This window comes from Phasianus colchicus, chromosome 34, assembly GCF_987193195.1.
Source record: "Phasianus colchicus chromosome 34, bPhaCol1.hap1.1, whole genome shotgun sequence".
Classification (NCBI taxonomy): domain Eukaryota; kingdom Metazoa; phylum Chordata; class Aves; order Galliformes; family Phasianidae; genus Phasianus; species Phasianus colchicus.
In genome coordinates, this window is record NC_143469.1 from 1,234,919 (window position 1) to 1,256,550 (window position 21,632).

At 61.7% G+C, this 21,632-nt stretch overlaps 1 protein-coding gene across 3 annotated transcripts; it reads left to right on the top strand.

The window, feature by feature from the left end:
- The first annotated feature begins 1,713 nt into the window (after positions 1-1,713).
- EPOR (erythropoietin receptor) lies at positions 1,714-21,553 on the top strand. Of its 3 annotated transcripts, none has more exons than XM_090128609.1 (7): positions 1,714-1,820; positions 5,681-5,810; positions 9,957-10,132; positions 13,358-13,509; positions 15,717-15,870; positions 18,853-18,940; positions 19,672-21,553. In XM_090128609.1, the coding sequence occupies exons 1-7, from the start codon at positions 1,730-1,732 to the stop codon at positions 20,210-20,212; spliced, it is 1,332 nt and encodes a 443-aa protein (XP_089984735.1). In that variant the 5' UTR covers positions 1,714-1,729; the 3' UTR covers positions 20,213-21,553. The 3 variants fall into 3 exon arrangements, with proteins under 3 accessions (XP_089984735.1, XP_089984734.1, XP_089984733.1); XM_090128608.1 differs by lacking the exon at positions 1,714-1,820 and adding an exon at positions 17,379-17,466 and having other exon boundaries at positions 5,309-5,810; positions 19,672-20,140; XM_090128607.1 differs by lacking the exon at positions 1,714-1,820 and having other exon boundaries at positions 5,309-5,810.
- Positions 21,554-21,632: the final 79 nt, after the last annotated feature.

The window sequence follows — 21,632 nt, forward strand, 5'->3', positions numbered from 1 at the left end:
CAGTGCCCCCCCCCCCCCATCACCCACCCAGGGACCCCCATCCTGCTGAGCCCCACTGCCTCCCAGTACCGCCCAGTCGCTCCCAGTGCCCCCCCAGTAACTCCCAGTATCACCCAGTTACTCCCCACTGCCCCCCCCCAGTCTCTCCCAGTGCCCCCCCCAGTTACTCCCAGTATCCACCAGTCGCTCCCAGTTCCCCCCCCAGTTGCTCCCAGTACCCCCCAGTTACTCCCCACTGCCCCCTCCCAGTCACTCCCAGTATCACCCAGTTACTCCCAGTATCCACCAGTCGCTCCCACTTCCCCCCCCAGTCTCTCCCAGTATCCACCAGTCGCTCCCAGTGCCCCCCCCAATTCAATCCCAGTACCCCCCAGTTCCTCCCAGTGCCCCCCAGTCTCCCCCAGTGCCCCCCAGTTACTCCCATTACCCCCCCCAGTTGCTCCCAGTCTCTCCCAGTGCCCCCCGTTTCTCCCACTGCCCCCTCTAGTTATTCCCAGTGCCCCCCCCGTTTCTCCCAGTACCCCCCCAGTCACCCCCAGTGCCCCCCAGTCTCTCCCAGTGCCCCCCCCAGTTATTCCCAGTACCCCCCCAGTCACTCCCAGTATCCACCAGTTTCTCCCAGTACCCCCCAGTCTCTCCCAGTGTCCCCCCCAGTTGCTCCCAGTGCCTCCCAGTCTCTCCCAGTTCCCCCCCAGTCACTCCCAGTGCCCTCCAGTCACTCCCAGTATCTCCCAGTTCCTCCCAGTGCCCCCCAGTCTCCCCCAGTGCCCCCCAGTTACTCCCATTACCCCCCCCAGTTGCTCCCAGTCTCTCCCAGTACCCCCCCCAGTTATTCCCAGTACCCCCCCAGTTTCTCCCAGTACCCCCCCCAGTTATTCCCAGTGCCTCCCAGTCGTTCCCAGTGCCCCCCAGTTATTCCCAGTACCCCCCCCAGTTTCTCCCAATGGCCGCCCGTTTCTCCCAGTGCCCCCCCCAGTTATTCCAGTACCCCCCCAGTCACTCCCAGTGCCCCCCAGTCTCTCCCAGTTCCCCCCCAGTCACCCCCAGTGCCCCCCAGTCACTCCCAGTATCTCCCAGTTCCTCCCAGTGCCCCCCAGTCTCCTCCAGTGCCCCCCAGTTACTCCCATTACCCCCCCCCAGTTGCTCCCAGTCTCTCCCAGTGCCCCCCCCGTTTCTCCCACTGCCCCCCCCAGTCATCCCCAGTGCCCCCCAGTCTCTCCCAGTACCCCCCAGTTGCTCCCAGTCCCCCCCCAGTTTCTCCCAGTGCCCCCCCCAGTTTCTCCCAGTGTCCCCCCCAGTCTCTCCCAGTTCCCCCCCAGTCACTCCCAGTGCCCCCCCCAGTTATTCCAGTACCCCCCCAGTCACTCCCAGTATCCACCAGTTTCTCCCAGTCCCCCCCCAGGTTCGCCCAGTGTCCCCCCCAGTCTCTCCCAGTGCCCCCCCCCAGTTGCTCCCAGTGCCTCCCAGTCCCTCCCAGTTATTCCCAGTCCCCCCCAATCGCTCCCCCCCCCCCCATTCCCTCCATTAAAACCCTGCCCCCCCCCCCCCCCCCTCCGCCTCCAGCCTTATTTCTCCCCCCCCCCTTTTTCCCATCCGGGGGGGTCCGTTATCAGCACCGCGCAGACACCGCGGGGGGGGGGGTGTGTCGTGTTGGGGGGGGGGCCCTTATCGGGGGGGGGGGGGGCTGGGCCTTATCAGTGTGTGCGGGGGGGGGGGGCCTTCAGGCACCATGGCGGCTCCTGGGGTGCTGGTGGTGCTGGGGGGGGTCCTGGCTGCAGCGGGGGGGGGCGCAGAGACCCCCATGGATTTCGAGGTGGAAGGTAATGGGGGGGGGGGGGGTTGTGTAAAGGGGGGGGGGAGGTGGGCGTGAAAAGGGGGGGGTGTTGTGCGAGGGGTTGTGCAAGGGGGGTTGTAAAGGGTGGTCGTAAAGGGGGGGTGGTTGTGCAAGGGGGGGCTGTAGAGGGGGGGGTCGTAAAGGGGGGTGGTTGTGTAAAGGGGGTTGTTGTGCAAGGGGGGGTTATAAAGGGGGGTCGTAAAGGGGGGGGTGGTTGTGCAAGGGGGCTGTTGTGCAAGGGGTTGTGCAAGGGGGGGTCGTAAAGGGGGGGTGGTTGTGTAAAGGGGGGGAGGTGGTCGTGAAAAGGGGGCTGTTGTGCAAGGGGTTGTGCAAGGGGGGGGTCGTAAAGGGGGGTTGTAAAGGGGGGGTGGTTGTGTAAGGGGGGGCTGGTTGTGCAAGGGGGGGCTGTAAAGGGGGGGGTCGTAAAGGGGGGTGGTTGTGTAAGGGGGAGTTGTAAAGGGGGGGTCATAAAGGGGTGGTTGTGCAATGGGGGGGAGGTGGTTGTGAAAGGGGGCAGTTGTGCAAGGGGGGGTGGTTGTGCAAGGGAGGGTTGTAAAGGGGGGGGAGGTGGTTGTGAAAAGGGGGGTGTTGTGCAAGGGGTTGTGCAACGGGGGGTCGTAAAGGGGGGGTGGTTGTGTAAAGGGGGTTGTTGTGCAAGGGGGGGTTGTAAAGGGGGGTCGTAAAGGTTGGGGGTGGTTGTGCAAGGGGGCTGTTGTGCAAGGGGGGGGGTCGTAAAGGGGGGGTGGTTGTGTAAAGGGGGGGGAGTTGTGCAAGAGGGGTGGTTGTGCAAGAGGGAGTTGTAAAGGGGGGGTTGTTGTGCAAAGGGGGGGAGGTGGTTGTGAAAGAGGGCAGTTGTGCAAAGGGGGGTGGTTGTGCAAAGGGGGGGAGGTGGGCGTGAAAAGGGGGGTGTTGTGCGAGGGGGGGGTTGTAAAGGGGGGTCGTAAAGGGGGGGTGGTTGTGTAAAGGGGGGTGGTTGTGCAAGGGAGGTTTGTAAAGGGGGGGTTGTGTAAAGGGGGGGGAGGTGGTTGTGAAAAAGGGGCTGTTGTGCAAGGGGTTGTGCAAAGGGGGGTTGTAAAGGGGGGGTGTAAAAGGGGGGGTCGTGGGGGGGGTCGTAAAGGGGGGGGTGGTTGTGTAAAGGGGGGGAGGTGGTTGTGAAAAGGGGGCTGTTGTGCAAGGGGTTGTGTAAGGGGGGGTTGTAAAGGGGGGGTCATAAAGGGATGGTTGTGCAAAGGAGCGGTTGTGCAAGGGGGTTGTAAAGGGGGGGTGGTTGTGCAATGGGGAGGAGGTGGTTGTGAAATGGGGCAGTTGTGCAATGGGGGGTGGTTGTGCAAGGGAGGGTTGTAAAGGGGGGGGTTGTGTAAAGGGGGCAGTTGTGCAAGGGGGTCGTGTAAAGGGGGTTGGTTGTGCAAAGAGAGGAAGGTGGTCGTGAAAGGGGGCAGTTGTGTAAAGCGGGGACGGTTGTGCAAGGGAGAGTTGTAAAGGGGGGTGGTTGTGCAAGGGGGGGTTGGAAAGGAGGGCAGGTGGTCGTGAAAAAGGGGCAGTTGTGCAAGGGGGGTGTGTGCAAAGGGGGGGTGGTTGTGCAAAGGGGGTAGAGGGGGAATTGGTTGTGAAAAGTGGGAGCAGTTGTGCAAAGAGGGGTGGTTGTGCAAGGGGGGCTGTAATGGGGAAGGTGGTCATGAAAAGGGGGCTGTTGTGTAAGGGGGGGAGATGGTTGTGAAAAGGGGGGGCAGTTGTGCAAAGGGGGTGGTTGTGGTTGTGTAAAAGGGGCAGTTGTGCAAAGGGTGGCAGGTGGTCGTGAAAGGGGGGAGATGGTTCTGAAGGGGAGGGCTGAGTGTGCAAAGGGGGGGGCTGTTGTGCTGTTGTGCAAATGGGGGAGTTGGTTGTGAAGGGGGGCAGTTGTGCAAATAAGGGGTGGTTGTGCAAAAGGGGAGTGTGCAAATGGGGCAGTTGTGCATGGGTAGTGCTGGTGCAAGGGAGAGGTGTGGAAGTGAGCATGCGTGTGCAAGGATGTGTGGGGGGGATGCTTGTGCAAGGGGGGTGGACAAAAGGGGGGTTTGTGCACGGAGGAGTGTGCAGGGAGAGCGGTTGTGCAAGGGGACGTGTGCAAAGAGAACATGTGCAAGGAGGGGGTTGTGCAAGGGGAGCTGATGTGCAAGGGGGAAGTGCTCAGGGCACTTGTGTGTGAGGGAAGTGTGCAAGGGGAGAAAGCATTGGGGTCCTTGTGCAAGGAAAAGTGTGCAAGGGGAAAGCTTTCCTGTGAGGGTGAAGCGTGCAAGGGGAAGCGTTTGTGCAAGGGGAAGTGAGCTAGGAGAGCTGATGTGCAAGGGGAAGTGTGGAGAGGGGCTGCTTGTGCAAAGGAAAAGAAGTGTGCCAGGAGAGTGCTTGTGCAAGGGGGATGCAGTCGTTCAAGGGGAGTGCTTGTGCAAGGGGCTGGGAGTTGTGAGAGAGGTCCTGTGCTTGTGCAACTGCTGTAGAAAAGGGGGGTGAAGGATTGTGTTCTTTGCAACCCCCTCGTGCAAAACGTTCACGTGCCCCCCTCGTGCAACCCCCCGTGCAACTGCTATAAACCCCAGCTGCAAATCTGTTGTGCAAAACCCTTGTGCAACATCCCCGTGCAAGCAACATCTGTAGACCTTGAAAACCTCTCGTGCGTCCCCCCGTGTGAACCCACATGCGTGCAAATCTGCTGTGCAAAACCCTTGTGCAAATCCCTTGCGTGTTGCCCCCGTGCGAACAACAGCTTCAAATCCTTTGTGCCACCCCTCGTGCAAATCCCCCGTGCTTTGCTCCAGTGCAAACAGCTTTTGCACAACCCTTGTGCAAACCTCACTCACACACCCTTGTGCAACCCCCTCGTGCAAACCCCACCTGCACAACCCTCGTGCAAACCCCATGAGCGCAAACCGTGTGCACAACCCTCGTGCAAACCCCCCGAGCAACCCCGTCGTTCAAACCCCATGCTCACACCCTTGTGCAACCCCCTTGTGCAAACCCCATGAGCCCAAACCTTGTGCAAAACCGTCGTGCAAGTCCCATGCTCACACCATTGTGCAAACCCCTCACGCAAAACCCACATGTGCACAACCCTCGTGCAAACCCCACGCTCACACCCTTGTGCATAACCCTCGTGCAAACCCCATGCTTACACCCTTGTGCATAAACATTGTGCAACCCCCTTGTGCAAACCCCACGCTCACAACCCTTGTGCCCAACCATCGTGCAAACCCCACATTCACAACCCTTGTGCAAACCCCACGAGCAACCCCCATGCTCACACCCTCGTGCAACCCCTTTGTGCAAACCCCACATGCACAACCCTTGTGCAAACCCCCTTGTGTAAACCCCACGAGCAAAACCCATGCTCACACCCTGGTGCAACCCCCTCGTGCCAACCCCACATTCACAACCCTCGTGCAAACCCCATGAGCACAAACCTTGTGCACAACCCTCGTGCAAACCCCATGAGCACAAACCTTGTGCACAACCCTCATGCAAACCCCCTTGTGCAAACCCCTCGTGCAAACCCCATGCCCACACCCTTGTGCAACCCCTCGTGCAAACCACACATGCACAACCCTCGTGCAAACCCCTTGTGCAAACTCCACATGCACAACCCTTGTGCAAACCCCGTGAGCACAAGCCTTGTGCAGACCCCAACTCTCACAGCCTTATGCAACACCCCTCGTGCGAACCCCATGAGCAACTGCCTCGTGCAAACCCCACGCTCACACCCCCGTGCAAACCCCGTGCAAACCCCACACGCGCACAACCCTCGTGCCCAACCCTCGTGCGACCCCCCCACGCCGTGCACGACCCCTCGTGCAAACCCCTCGTGCTCCCCCCCAGCGGAGCTGCTGCTGGCACAGGACCCCCAGGACCCCAAGTGCTTTTCACGCCTGTTGCACGACCTGACGTGCTTCTGGGACACCAGCGGCCCCCCCGACCCCCAGCGCTTCCAGTTCCACTTCCGCCTCGAGTGCGTGCCGTGACCTCTGACCCCTGACCCCGCCGTGACCCCGCCGTGACCCCACTGCCCCCCCTGTTCTGGGTGTACCCTGACCCCAATGCCTTCCAAAGACCCTCGTGACCCCAATGACCCCCCATGAACCCAATGACCCCCCGTGACCTCCAATGACCCCAGTGACCCCCATGACCCCACTGACCCCCCGTGACCCCCAATGACCCCCATGACCACAATGACCCCCTGTAACCCCTATGACCCCACTGACCCCCCATGACCCAATGACCCCCATGACCCCCTGGCCCTCAATGACCCCAATGACCCCATGACCCCACTGACCCCCCATGACCCCCCAATGACCCCCCAATGAACCCCATGGCCCCCCAATGACCCCCATGACCCACTGACCCCCCACTGACCCCAATGATCCCCATGACCCCCCTGACCCCCCAATGACCCCCAATGACCCCAATGACTCCCATGACCCCCTGGCCCCCAATGACCCCAATGACCCCCATGACCCCAATGTCCCCCCATGACCCCACTGATCCCCCATGACCCCAAATCATCACCATGACCCCCATGACCCCACCGTGACCCCATGACCCCAATGACCCCCATGACCCCAATGTCCCCCCATGACCCCACTGGCCCCCCAATGACCCCCTGACCCCAATGACCCCAATGTCCCCCCCTGACCCCACTGCCCTGACCCCTATGTTCCCCCCGACCCCCATGACCCCCATGACCCCCACATCCCACCCTGACACCAATGACCCCCCGACCCCCATGACCCCAATGCCCTCTGACCCCATTATCCCCCCTGACCCCACTGACCTGACCCCAATGTGCCCCCATGACCCCAGTGACCCCCATGACCCCCACGTCCCACCCTGACCCCATTATCTCCCTCCTGACCCCACTGTCCTGACCCCACTGCCCCTCCTGACCCTAATGACCCCCACGACCCCAATGTGCCTTGACCCCAATGCCCCCTGACCCCATTATCCCCCCTGACCCCACTGACGTGACCCCAAAGTCCCCCATTGACCCCCATGACCCCAATATCCCCCCCTGACCCCACTGTCCTGACCCCCACGTCCCCTGACCCCAAAGTCCCCCCTGACCCCAATGTCCCCCCCCACCCCCACGTCCCCCCCCGACCCCACAGCCCCTCCTGACCCCACCCCACATCCCACCCCACAACCCCACCCCACCCCATATCCCCCCATCACCCCCCCATCCCATCTCTACCCCAAATCCCCTACCCCCCAAAACCCCCCCATACCAACCCTATAACCCCCCCAGAGCCCCCCATATACCACCCCACACCCCATAACCCCACACACCCCACAAACCCCATATAACCTATGTACACACCATAACCCCATATACCCTATATATGCCCCATAACCCCATAACCCCATACACGCCATAACCCTGTAACCCTATACACCCCATAACTGCACACCCCATAACCCCCCACACCCTATATACCCTATATACACCCCGTAACCCCATACACCCCATAACCCCATACACCCTATATACACCCTATACATCCCATAACCCCACGCCCCACACACCCCATAACCCCACACACCCCATAACCCCTCACACCCCATAACCCTATAACCTCATACACCCCATAACCCCATGCACCCTATACACCCCATAACCCCACACACCCCATAACCCCATACACCCCATACACCCTATATACACTCCATAATCCCATACACCCCATAACCCCACACCCCATAACCCCATAACCCCACACACCCCATACGCCCTATATAAGCCCTATATACCCCATAACCCCATAGCCCCATAACCCCATACACCCTATATACACCCTCTACACCCCTTAACCCCACACACCCATAACCCCATAACCCCACACCCCATAACCCCACACACCCCATAACTCCATAACCCCATACACTCCATAACGCCTCACACCCCATAACCCCATGCACCCCATACACCCCATAACCCCACACACCCCATACCCCCATACCCCCATATGCCCTATATACACCCTATACACCCTATACACCCCATACACCCTATATACACCCTAAACACCCCCCATACACCCCATAACCCCATACACACCCTATAACCCCATACACCCCATACACCCCATAACCCCATACACACCCTATAACCCCATACACCCCATAACCCCATACACCCCATACACCCCATACACCCTATAACCCCATACACCCCATACACCCTATACACACCCTATAACCCCATACACACCATACCCCCATACACCCCATACACCCTATATACACCCTATAACCCCATACACCCTATAACCCCATACACCCTATAACCCCATACACCCCCCACACCCCCTATAACCCCATACACCCTACATACACCCCATACACCCCATACACACCCTATAACCCCATAACCCCATACACCCTATAACCCCATACACCCCATAACCCCATAACCCCATACCCCCATACACCCCATACACCCTATACACCCCCCATACACCCTATAACCCCATACACCCTATATACACCCCATACCCCTATACACCCCATACACCCCATACACACCCTATAACCCCATACCCCCATACACCCCATACACCCTATAAGCCCATACACCCCATACACCCCATACACCCCACACCCCCTATAACCCCACACCCCCTATAACCCCATACACCCTATAACCCCATACACCCTATACACGCCCTATACCCCCTATAACCCCATAACCCCATACGCCCTATATACGCCCCACACCCCCTATAACCCCACACCCTCTATAACCCCATACACCCTATACACACCCCACACACCCCATACACCCCATACACCCCATAACCCCATACACCCTATAACCCCATACACCCCATACACCCTATAACCCCATACACCCTATATACGCCCTATACCCCCTATAACCCCATAACCCCATACGCCCCATACACCCCATAACCCCATACACCCTATAACCCCACACCCTCTATAACCCCATACACCCTATACACACCCCACACACCCCATACACCCCATAACCCCATACACCCTATAACCCCATACACCCCATACACCCTATATACGCCCTATACCCCCTATAACCCCATAACCCCACACACCCCATACACACCCCATAACCCCACACCCCCTATAACCCCATACACCCCCTATAACCCCATAACCCCTCACACCCCATAACCCCATACACCCTATACACGCCCATACACCCCATAACCCCATACACCCTATATACGCCCCATACACCCCATAACCCCATACACCGTATAACCCCATAACCCCATACGCCCTATACACACCCTATACCCCCTATAACCCCATAACCCCATACACCCCATAACCCCATACACCCTATATACGCCCTATACCCCCCATAACCCCATAACCCCATACACCCCCTATAACCCCATAACCCCTCACACCCCATAACCCCATACACCCTATAACCCCATAACCCCATACGCCCTATAACCCCATACACCCCATAACCCCATACCCCCTATAACCCCATAACCCCATACACCCTATAACCCCATACGCCCTATATACGCCCTATAACCCCACACCCCCCATAACCCCATACACCCCCTATAACCCCATAACCCCTCACACCCCATAACCCCATACACCCTATAACCCCATAACCCCATACACCCTATAACCCCATACACCCCATAACCCCATAACCCCATAACCCCATAACCCCCTATAACCCCATAACCCCATAACCCCATAACCCCATACGCCCTATACACGCCCTATACCCCCTATAACCCCATAACCCCATACGCCCTATACACGCCCTATACCCCCTATAACCCCATAACCCCATACACCCCATAACCCCATACCCCCTATAACCCCATAACCCCATACGCCCTATATACGCCCTATACCCCCTATAACCCCATAACCCCATACGCCCTATATACGCCCTATACCCCCTATAACCCCATAACCCCATACGCCCTATACACGCCCTATACCCCCTATAACCCCATACCCCCATACACCCTATAACCCCATACGCCCTATATACGCCCTATAACCCCATAACCCCATACACCCCATAACCCCATAACCCCATAACCCCATAACCCCCCCCCCATAACCCCGCGCCGCCCCGCAGCTCGGAGCCGTGGCAGCGCTGCCCGCTGTCGTCGCGCCGCCGCGCCGCGGGTTCCCGTTTCTGGTGCGCGCTGCCCAACAGCGCCGCCGTCGCCTTCGTGCCGCTGCAGCTCCGGGTGCAGCCGGCAGGGGGCGGCGCGGCGCTGCTCCGCAGGACGGTGTTCGTCGAGCAAGTGGGTGCGTGGGGGGCGGGGGGGTGGGGTTGTGGGGTTGTGGGGTGTATGGGGTTATGGGGTTATGGGGTTGTGGGGTTATGGGGTGTGTGGGGTTATGGGGTTGTGGGGTGTGTGGGGTTATGGGGTGTGTGGGGTTATGGGGTTATGGGGTTGTGGGGTTATGGGGTGTGTGGGGTTATGGGGTTGTGGGGTGTGTGGGGTTATGGGGTTATGGGGTTATGGGGTTGTGGGGTGTGTGGGGTTATGGGGTTATGGGGTTGTGGGGTTGTGGGGTTGTGGGGTTATAGGGTTATGGGGTGTGGGGTTGTGGGGTTATGGGGTGTGTGGGGTATATTGGGTTATGGGGTTATGGGGTGTGTGGGGTTGTAGGGTTGTGGGGTATATAGGGTTATGGGGTTATGGGGTGTGTGGGGTTATGGGGTGTATAGGGTGTATGGGGTTATGGGGTGTATGGGGTTATGGGGTTGTGGGGTTGTGGGGTGTATAGGGTGTATGGGGTTATGGGGTTATGGGGTTGTGGGGTTATGGGGTTATGGGGTGTGTGGGGTTATGGGGTGTGTGGGGTTATGGGGTTATGGGGTGTATAGGGTGTATGGGGTTATGGGGTTATGGGGTTGTGGGGTTGTGGGGTTATGGGGTTATGGGGTTATGGGGTTATGGGGTTATGGGGTTGTGGGGTGTATAGGGTATATAGGGTATATAGGGTGTATGGGGTTATGGGGTTGTGGGGTTATGGGGGTGTGTGGGGTTATGGGGGTGTGTGGGGTTATGGGGTTTGGGGTTATGGGGTTATGGGGTTGTGGGGTGTATAGGGTATATAGGGTTATGGGGTTATGGGGTTATGGGGTTATGGGGTTATGGGGTGTATGGGGTTATGTGGTTATGGGGTGTGTGGGGTTATGGGGTTATGGGGTTATGGGGTTATGGGGTGTATGGGGTTATGGGGTGTGTGGGGTTATGGGGTGTGTGGGGTTATGGGGTTATGGGGTGTATGGGGTTATGGGGTTATGGGGTGTGTGGGGTTATGGGGTGTGTGGGGTTATGGGGTTATGGGGTTGTGGGGTTATGGGATGTATAGGGTGTATGGGGTTATGGGATTGTGGGGTTATGGGGGTGTGTGGGGTTATGGGGTTATGGGGTGTGTGGGGTTATGGGGTGTATGGGGTTGTGGGGTGTATGGGGTTATGGAGTGTGGGGTTGTGGGGTGTGGGGGGTTGTGGGGTGTGTGGGTTGTGTGGGGTATATATGGTTATGGGGTTATGGGGTGTGTGGGGTTATGGGGTTATGGGGTTGTGGGGTTGTGGGGTTGTGGGGTGTGTGGGGCTATGGGGTTGTGGGGTGTATAGGGGATATAGGGTATATAGGGTTATGGGGTGTGTGGGGTTATGGGGTTATGGGATGTGTGGGGTTGTGGGGTTGTTGGGTTTTGGGGTTATGGGGTTATGGGGTGTGGGGTTGTGGGGTGTGTAGGGTGTGTGGGGTTGTGGGGTGTGTGGGGTGTGTGGGGTTATGGGGTTATGGGGTTGTGGGGTTGTGGGGTGTGTGGGGTTATGGGGTGTATAGGGTATATAGGGTATATAGGGTTATGGGGTGTGTGGGGTTATGGGGTTATGGGGTTATGGGGTTATGGGGTTGTGGGGTTGTTGGGTTTTGGGGTTATGGGGTTATGGGGTTGTGGAGTGTGTGGGGTGTGTGGGGTTATGGGGTGTGTGGGGTTATGGGGTTGTGGGGTTGTAGGGTTGTGGGGTTATGGGGTGTATAGGGTATATAGGGTATATAGGGTTATGGGGTTATGGGGTTGTGGGGTTATGGGGTTGTGGGGTAATGGGGTTATGGGGTGTGTGGGGTTATGGGGTTATGGGGTTATGGGGTTATGGGGTGTGGGGTTGTGGGGTTATGGGGTTGTGGGGTGTGTGGGGTTATGGGATGTATGGGGTTATGGGGTTATGGGGTGTGGGGGGTATATTGGGTTATGGGGTTATGGGGTGTGTGGGGTTATGGGGTTATGGGGTAATGGGGTGTGTGGGGTTGTGGGGTTGTGGGGTGTGTGGGGTTGTTGGGTGTATGGGGTTATGGGGTTATGGGGTTGTGGGGTGTATAGGGCATATAGGGTATATAGGGTTATGGGGTTATGGGGGTGTGTGGGGTTGTAGGGTTGTGGGGTATATAGGGTTATGGGGTTATGGGGTGTGTGGGGTTGTGGGGTTTCAGGTTATGGGGTTATGGGGTTGTGGGGTGTGTGGGGTGTATGGGGTATATAGGGTTATGGGGTTATGGGGGTGTGTGGGGTTGTAGGGTTGTGAGGTATATAGGGTTATGGGGTTATGGGGTGTGGGGTTATGGGGTGTGTGGGGTGTGTGGGGTTATGGGGTGTATAGGGTATATAGGGTATATAGATTTATGGGGTGTGTGGGGTATATAGGGTTGTGGGGTTATGGGGTTATGGGGTGTGTGGGGTTATGGGGTTATGGGGTGTATAGGGTATATAGGTTATATAGGGTTATGGGGTTATGGGATGTGGGGTATTTGGGGTTTGGGGCGGGGACGGGGAGCTGCGTCCTGCCCCATAGCCACGGCCCTATAGCCATGATCCCATATCCATATATCCATGGCCCCATATCCACGTCCCCACATCCCCCCAAATCCCCACATCCCCCCCATATCCCCCATATCCCCCACTTCCTCATATCCCCCATATCCCCACATCCCCCCATAACCCCCAAATCCCCCACAGCCATCATATCCCCTATATACCCCCCCATATCCCCATATCCCCTATATCCCCTATATACCCCCCCACATCCCCTACATCCCCCACAACCCCCACATCCCCCATATCCCAATACCCCCCACCCCCCATATCCCCCCCCATATCCCCACATCCCCCATATTCCCCTATATCCCCTATATACCCCCACATCCCCAAATCCCCCATATCCCCCACATCCCCCCATATCCCCTATATAGCCCCCATATCCCCATATCCCCTATATCCCCTATATAGCCCCCCACACCCCCCATATCCCCCCATATCCCAATACCCCCACATCCCCCATATCCCCCACATCCCCTAAATACCCCCCATATCCCATATCCCCCATATCCCCTATATAGCCCCCCACACCCCCCATATCCCAATACCCCCCCATCCCCCATATCCCCCACATCCCCTAAATACCCCCCATATCCCATATCCCCTATAACCCCCCTCCCCCCCTCCCCGCAGTTCTGCTCTCTGCCCCCCACAACGTCTCGGTGATTTCGGGGGGGGCTCCCGGCCAGCTGTGCGTCCGCTGGCAGCCCCCCCCCAACCCCTACCTGGAGTCCAGCCTCGTCTACGAGCTGCTCCTGCAGGCCCCGGGGCTGCCCCCCCGCACGGTAAGACCCCCCCCCGCACGGTAAGACCCCCCCCCAACCCCCTCCCACCCCCCCCACTGCATCCCATCACCCCCATCCCCCCCTATACCCCCCCATCCCTTCCTAGACCCCCCCTCCCTTTCCTGCCCCCCCCCACCCCCTCCTATGCCCCCCCCCTTTCAATCTCCCCCTCCTACCCCCCCCCACCCCCATCAATCCCCCCCCACCCCTTTCTAACCCCCCCCCATCCCCCCCCCATCCCATCCCCCCCCATCCCTTCCTAGCCCCCCCCACTTCCCTGCCCCCCCCACCCTTTCCTACCCCCCCCACCCCCTCCTAAGCCCCCCCCATTTCAATCTCCCCCTTCTACCCCCCCACCCCTTTCTAACCCCCCCTTATGCCCCCCCCACCCCCCCCACTCTTCATCCTTCCCTAACCCCCCCCAATCCCCCCCCACCCCCTCCTATCTCCCCCCCCACCCTCATAACATCTCCATCCCCACCCCCCCAACCCCCCCTCCTACCCCCCCACCCCCTCCTATCCCCCCCCCACCCTCCTAACCCCCCCACCTCCTCCTCCCCCCCCCATCCCCTCCTACCCCCCCACCCTCTCCTATTTCCCTCCACCCCCTCCATCCTCCTGTCCCCCCACCCCCCCATTCCCTCCAATCCCCCCCCCACCACCCTAACCTCCCCCCCACCCCCCCCACCTCCCACCCCCCTCCTATCCCCCCCCATCATCCTAGCCTTCCCCCCCCCATCCTCCCTCTCCCACCCCCCCATCTCCTCCTATCCCCCCCCACCATCCTAATCTCTCCCCCCATCCCCCCCCCACCTGCTACACCCCCTCCTACCCACCCCCACCATCCCAACCTCCACCCCATCCCCCCCCCAAATCCCCCATCCCCCCCCACCCCCTCCTATCCCCCCCCACCATCCCACCCCCCCACTCCCCCATCCCCCCCCATCCTAAACTTCCCCCCCATCCCCCCCCCTACTCCCCCATCCCCCCCCACCCCCTCCTATCCCCCCCCACCATCCCACCCCCCCACTCCCCCATCCCCCCCCATCCTAAACTTCCCCCCCATCCCCCCCCCTACTCCCCCATCCCTCCCCACCCCCTCCTATCCCCTCCCCCCTCCCATCTCCCCCCATCTCCCCCAATCCCCCCCCCCACCTTCTCCACCTCCTTCTATCCCCCCCCCCATTCCAACCTCCCCCCCCACCCCCCCACCTCCTCCACCCCCTCCTATCCCCCCCCACCCCCCCCAACTTCCCCATCCCCCCCACCATCCCAACCTCCCCCCCCCCACTCCCCCATCTCCCCCCACCCCCTCCTATCCCCCCCCCATCCCAACATCCCTCCCCATCCCCCCTCTCCTACTCCCCCATCGCCCCTCACCCCCACCTTTCCCCCCCACCATCCTAACCTTCCCCCCATCCCCCCCTCTTCCCCCCCCCACCCCCCCATCCCCTTCTATCGCCCCCCACCCCCCCCATCCCTTCCTATCCCCCCCCCACCCCCCACCCCCTCCTATTCCCCCCCACCATCCCAACCTCCCCCCCATCCCCCCCCACTCCCCCATCCCCCCTCCATCCCAACCTCCCCCCCCCACTCCCCCATCCCCCCCCACTCCCTTCCTATCCCCCCCCCACCCCAACCTCCCCCCCATTCCCCCCACCCCCCCACCCCCTCCTATCCCCTCCCCCCTCCCATCTCCCCCCATCCCCCCCCACCCCCTCCTATCCCCCCCCCAACCATCCCAACCTCCCCCCCCCCACTCCCCCATCCCTCCCCACCCCCTCCTATCCCTCCCCCCCCATCCCAAACTCCCCCATCCCCCCCACCCCCCCACTCCCTCCTATCCCCTCCCCTCCCCCCCATCTCCCCCCATTCCCCCCCGCCCCCTCCTATCCCTCCCCCACCCCCCCAACCATCCCAACCTCCCCCCCCACTCCCCCACCCCCCCACCCCCTCCTATCCCCTCCCCCCGTCCCATCTCCCCCCATCCCCCCCCCACCCCTCCCACCCCCCACCCCCTCCTATCCCCCCCCCCATCCCAACCTCCCCCCAATCCCCCCCCCACCCCCCCATCCCCCTCCTATCCCCCCCCCCATCCCCCTCCCACCCCCTCATACGACACCCCCCATGGCCGGGACCCCCCCCCAACCCCCCCCTCCTCTCCATTTACCCCTCGTGACCCCCCCCCTCTTCTCCCCCCCCCCCAGGTGGGGGTCCCGGTCGGCCGCCTCGAGCAGCGGGTGGGGGCTCTGAGGGGTCGCACCCCCTACACCGTGCGGGTTCGGGTCCGACCCGACGGGCTGAGCTACGGGGGGTTCTGGAGCCCCTGGTCCGAACCGGGCACCGCCATCACCGACCCGGGTAATGGGGGGGGCGGGGGGGGGCGGGGGGGGGCGGGGGTGTGAGGTATGGGGGGGAAAGGGGGATTGGGGGCGACTGTGGGGTGCTGGGGGGGGATATGGGGGGAAATATGGGGGCGTGGGGGGGGTGGGGACACGGGGGGGGACATGGGGGGGCAATATGGGGACATGGGGGGCACTGGGGGGCAATATGGGGTCGTGGGGGGGCAATATGGGGACATGGGGGGCACTGGGGGGCAATATGGGGACATAGGGGGGCAACATGGGGTCGTGGGGGGGACATGGGGGGCAATATGGGGTCGTGGGGGGGGACATGGGGGGCACTGTGGGGTCGTAGGGGGGCAATATGGGGGCATGGGGGGGCAATATGGGGGCATGGGCGGGCATTGGGGGGCACTGTGGGGACATGGGGGGGGACATGGGGGGCAATATGGGGTCATGGGGGGGCACTATGGGGGCATGGGGGGGCATTGGGGGGCAATATGGGGTCGTGGGGGGGGACATGAGGGGCAATATGGGGTCGTGGGGGGGCAATATGAGGTCATGGGGGGCACTATGGGGACATGGGGGGGCACTGGGGGGCAATATGGGGTCATGGGGGGGGAATGGGGACATAGGGGGGCAATATGGGGACATGGGGGGCAATATGGGGTCGTGGGGAGGCACTATGGGGACATGGGGGGGCATTGGGGGACACTGTGGGGTCATGGAGGGGGACATGGGGGGCAATATGGGGTCGTGGTGGGGGGAATGGGGATATAGGGGGGCAATGTGGGGACATGGGGGGGGATGGGGACACGGGGGGGGAGATGGGGGGGCAATATGGGGACATGGGGGGCACTGGGGGGAAATATGGGGTCGTGGGGGGGGACATGGGAGGCAATATGGGGCATGGGGGGGCAATATGGGGTCATGGGGGGGGACATGGGGGGCAATATGGGGTCGTGGGGGGGCACTATGGGGACATGGGGGGGCAATATGGGGACATGGGGGGCAATATGGGGTTGTGGGGGGGCACTATGGGGACATGGGGGGGGAATGGGGGGGGCACGGGGGGCAATATGGGGACATGGAGGGCATTGGGGGGCAATATGGGGTCGTGGGGGGGGACATGGGGGGCAATATGGGGACATGGGGGGGGAATGGGGACATGGGGGGGCATTGGGGGGCACTGTGGGGACATGGGGGGGGCAATATGGGGACATGGGGGGCATTGGGGGGCACTGTGGGGTCATGGGGGGGGGCAATATGGGGACATGGGGGGCATTGGGGGGCACTGTGGGGTCATGGGGGGGATATTGGGGACAAGGGGGGGGACTGGGGGGCACTATGGGGGGCGACATGGGGGGCAATATGGGGTCATGGGGGGGGAATGGGGGGGGCAATATGGGGTCATGGGGGGGCACTATGGGGACATGGGGGGGGGAATGGGGACATGGGGGGGGTTGCGGTAATGGGGTGGCACAATGGGGGGGGGGGTCTGGGGGTGTCACCGAGCGCCGCCCGCAGATTTGGATCCGGTGACTTTGGGGCTGTCCTGTCTGCTGGCGCTGCTGCTGCTGGGCCTGGGGCTGCTGGCACTGCTGGGGCACCGCCGGTACGGGGGGGGCACGGGGGGGGGCACGGGGGGGGCGGAGTGGGGGGGGGCGTTATGGGGTGGTTTGGGGAATGGGGGGTAAGGGGGCAATGGGGGGATGGGGGGATATTGGGGGTGGGGGGCAGTGGGGAGGGCGGGGGGGGCATAGGGGGGGTGGGGGGCAAGGGGGGGGCACGGGGGGGGCAGAGTGGGGGGGGCATTTGGGGAATGAGGGGTAAGGGGGCAATGGGAGGGATGGGGGGGGTGGCACAGGGGGGGTGGGGGGGCGGGGGGGGCACGGGGGGGGCAGAGTGGGGGGGGCATTTGGGCAATGGGGGGATGGGGGGATATTGGGGGTGGGGGGCATTGGGGGGGGTGGGGGGGGCATAGGGGGGATGGGGGGCAGGGGGGGGAACGGGGGGGGCAGAGTGGGGGGGGCATTTGGGGAATGGGGGGTAAGGGGGCAATGGGGGGATGGGGGGATATTGGGGGAGTGGGGGGCGTTGGGAGGAGGGGGGTTTGAGGAGGGCACCGGGGGGGGGCAGGGGGGGTGGAGTGTTGGGGGGGGGCATTGGGGGGGGCACGGGGGGGGCACAGGGGGGATGGGGGGGGTATGGGGGGGGCAGCGGGGGGGCATTAGGGGTAGTTTGGGGAATGGGGGGGTTGGGGGATGGGGGGGGTGGGGGAATATGGGGGGGTTGGGGACACTGGGTGGGGGTGGGGGGGCATTGGGGGGGAATTATGGGGTGGCTTGGGGAATGGGGGGGCTGGGGTAATATGGGGGGGGGCATTATGGGGTGGATAGGGGGATGGGGGGGTAGGGGGGAATGGGGGGGTGGGGTAATATGGGGGGGTTGGGGGATAAAGGGGGGGTGAGGGCATTGGGGGGGGCACGGGGGGGCACAGGGGGGTGACACAGGGGGGATGGGGGGGCATGGGGGGGGCAGCGGGGGGGCATTAGGGGTAGTTTGGGGAATGGGGGGGTTGGGGGATGGGGGGGGTGGGGGAATATGGGGGGGTTGGGGACACTGGGTGGGGGTGGGGGGGCATTGGGGGGGAATTATGGGGTGGCTTGGGGAATGGGGGGGCTGGGGTAATATGGGGGGGGGCATTAGGGGTGGATAGGGGCATGGGGGGGTAGGGGGGAATGGGGGGGTGGGGTAATATGGGGGGGTTGGGGGATAAAGGGGGGGGTGAGGGCATGGGGGGGGGGGCACGGGGGGGGCACAGGGGGGATGGGGGGGCATGGGGGGGCAGCGGGGGGGCATTAGGGGTAGTTTGGGGAATGGGGGGGTTGGGGGATGGGGGTTTGGGGGAATATGGGTGGGTTGGGGGATAAAGGGGGGGTGAGGGCATTCGGGGGGGCACGGGGGGGGCACGGGGGGGTGACACGGCCACGTCCCATAGGACCCTGCAGGAGAAGCTGTGGCCGCCGGTGCCCGGCCCTGAGAGGGAGTTCGAGGGTCTCTTCAGTGCCTATGGGGGCAATTTTCAGGTGGGGGGGGGCGCTGAGGTGCTGGGGGGGGGGGGGACTGATGGGGTGTGGGGGTGGGGGGGGGGGTTGTAGGTTCTACTTTTATTTGGGGGGGGGTCGGTGGGGGGTTGGGGGGGTTAATTTTATAGGGGGGTGTTTCGGGGGTGGGGGGGGAGGATGGGGGGGGGTGAACCCAATTGGGAGCATGGGGGGGCATTTATCTCAATGGGGGTTGTTGGGGGGGGGGTTACCCCAATGGGGGGGGGCTAAGCCAATGGGGAGCATGGGGGGGGGGGGCATTTATCTCAAGGGGGCTGTTGGGGGGGGGTTACCTCAATGGGGGGGGGGCTACACAATGGGGGGGGTGCTAAGCCAATGGGGAGCATGGGGGGGGGAGGCATTTATCTCAAGGGGGGGTTGTTGGGGGGGGGGTTATCCCAATGGGGAGGGGTCTAACAGAATGGGGAGTATGGGAGGGGGGGGCATTTATCTCAAGGGGGGTTGTTGGGGGGGGGTTACCCCAATGGGGGGGGGCTAAGCCAATGGGGAACCTTTGGGGGTGGAGGGGGGGGGGGGGGCATTTATCTCAGTGGTGGAATGTACCCCAAATGGGGGGGGGCACTAACCTCAATAAGGGGAGGGGGCTTTGGGGGGGTGGTACCCCCTATGAGATGGGTTCTGGGGGGGTGGGGGCTCGAGGGGGGGGCACTCATGGTGATGCTGATGCCTGACTCCGTATTCCCCCCCCCCAGCTCTGGCTGTACCAGGGGGTGGTGGAACCTTGGACCCCCCCCGGAGGGACCACGGAAGAAGAACACAGCGCTGTGGAAGAGGTGGCCCCCCCCCAGGGCAAAGAGCCCCCCCTGGAAACCCCCCCAACTGCCCCCCCTACAGCCCCCCCCAGCGACCCCTCGCCCTCCTCCAGCTTTGAATACACGCTGTTTGACCCCGGCTCAGCCCTGCTCTGCCCCAGGGGGCACCCCCAAATCGCCCCCCCCCACGACCCCCCCGGCGGCCCCTACGCCAACCTGTCCCCCCCCCGCAAAGGGACCCCTCCCCCCGAGGAGGGCAGCCCCAAAGAGACCCCCCCCCACGATAGGAGGCACCCAAGGGAGCTTCCATGCAACGGGAGCCCCCCCGGGACCCTCCTGGGGTTGGGGTCTCACCCCGTGCCCCCCCCCTACGTGCTGTGCTCTTAATGGCTGGGGGGGGGGGGGGAGGGGAGGGGAGGGGGGGGTTGGGGACACCCCCTGGGATGGAGTGACACCGAAGGGAGGGGACATGGCGCCGTGATGTCACGTGGGCTCACCACGATGACACGAGGGTGGAGGGGACACGTAATAGTGATGTCACGTGGACTCACCATGACACGAGGGTGTGTCACTACGACACAAGGATGGAGGTGACACATCACTGTGATGTCACGTGGACTCACCATGACATGAGGATGGAGGGGACACGTCGTAGTGATGTCACTTGGACTCACCATGACACAAGAACGTGTGACACTACGATATGAGCATGGACAGGACACATCACTGTGATGTCACACGGACTCACCATGACACAAGGATGGAGGGGACACGTCATAGTGATGTCACGTGGACTCACCATGACATGAGGATGGAGGGGACACGTCGTAGTGATGTCACTTGGACTCACCATGACACAAGAACGTGTGACACTACGATATGAGCATGGACAGGACACATCACTGTGATGTCATGTGGCTTCTCCATGACACGAGGATGGAAAGGACACACCATAGTGATGTCACGTGGACTCACAACGACACGAGGACGTGTCACTCTATGACACAAGGATGGAGGTGACACATCACTGTGATGTCACGTGGGCTCACCATGACATGAGGATGGAGGGGACACGTCGTAGTGATGTCACTTGGACTCACCATGACACAAGGACGTGTTGCACTGTGACACGAGGATGGAGGTGACACATCACTGTGATGTCACGTGGCTTCTCCATGACACGAGGATGGAAAGGACACGCAATAGTGATGTCACGTGGACTCACCATGACACGAGGATGGAAAGGACACACCATAGTGATGTCACGTGGACTCACAACGACACAAGGACGTGTCACTCTATGACACAAGGATGGAGGTGACACATCACTGTGATGTCACTTGGACTCACCATGACACGAGGATGGAAAGGACACACCATAGTGATGTCACGTGGACTCACAACGACACAAGGACGTGTCACTCTATGACACAAGGATGGAGGTGACACATCACTGTGATGTCACGTGGACTCACCATGACACGAGGATGGAGGGGACACATCGTAGTGATGTCACTTGGACTCACCATGACACGAGGATGGAGGGGACACGTCGTAGTGATGTCACGTGGACTCACAACGACACAAAGACGTGTCACACTGTGACACGAGGATGGAGAGGACACGTCGTAGTGATGTCACGTGGACTCACCATGCCACGAGGACGGAGGTGACACGCCATCACGATGTCACACGGGGACACAGAGGGGTCGTGGGGGTGGCCCTGTCCCTCACCCCCCCCCCCCAAAATATCTGAACACCAAAGTGGGGCCGCTCGTGTTGTTTTCCCACTGTTTTATATAATAAAGCACTCGTGAGCTCACGCGGTGTGCGGGGGGGTGGGTGCTGGTGATAAGGCCTTATCAGAGCCACCAGGGCTGGGGGGAGGGGGGCACTGCAGG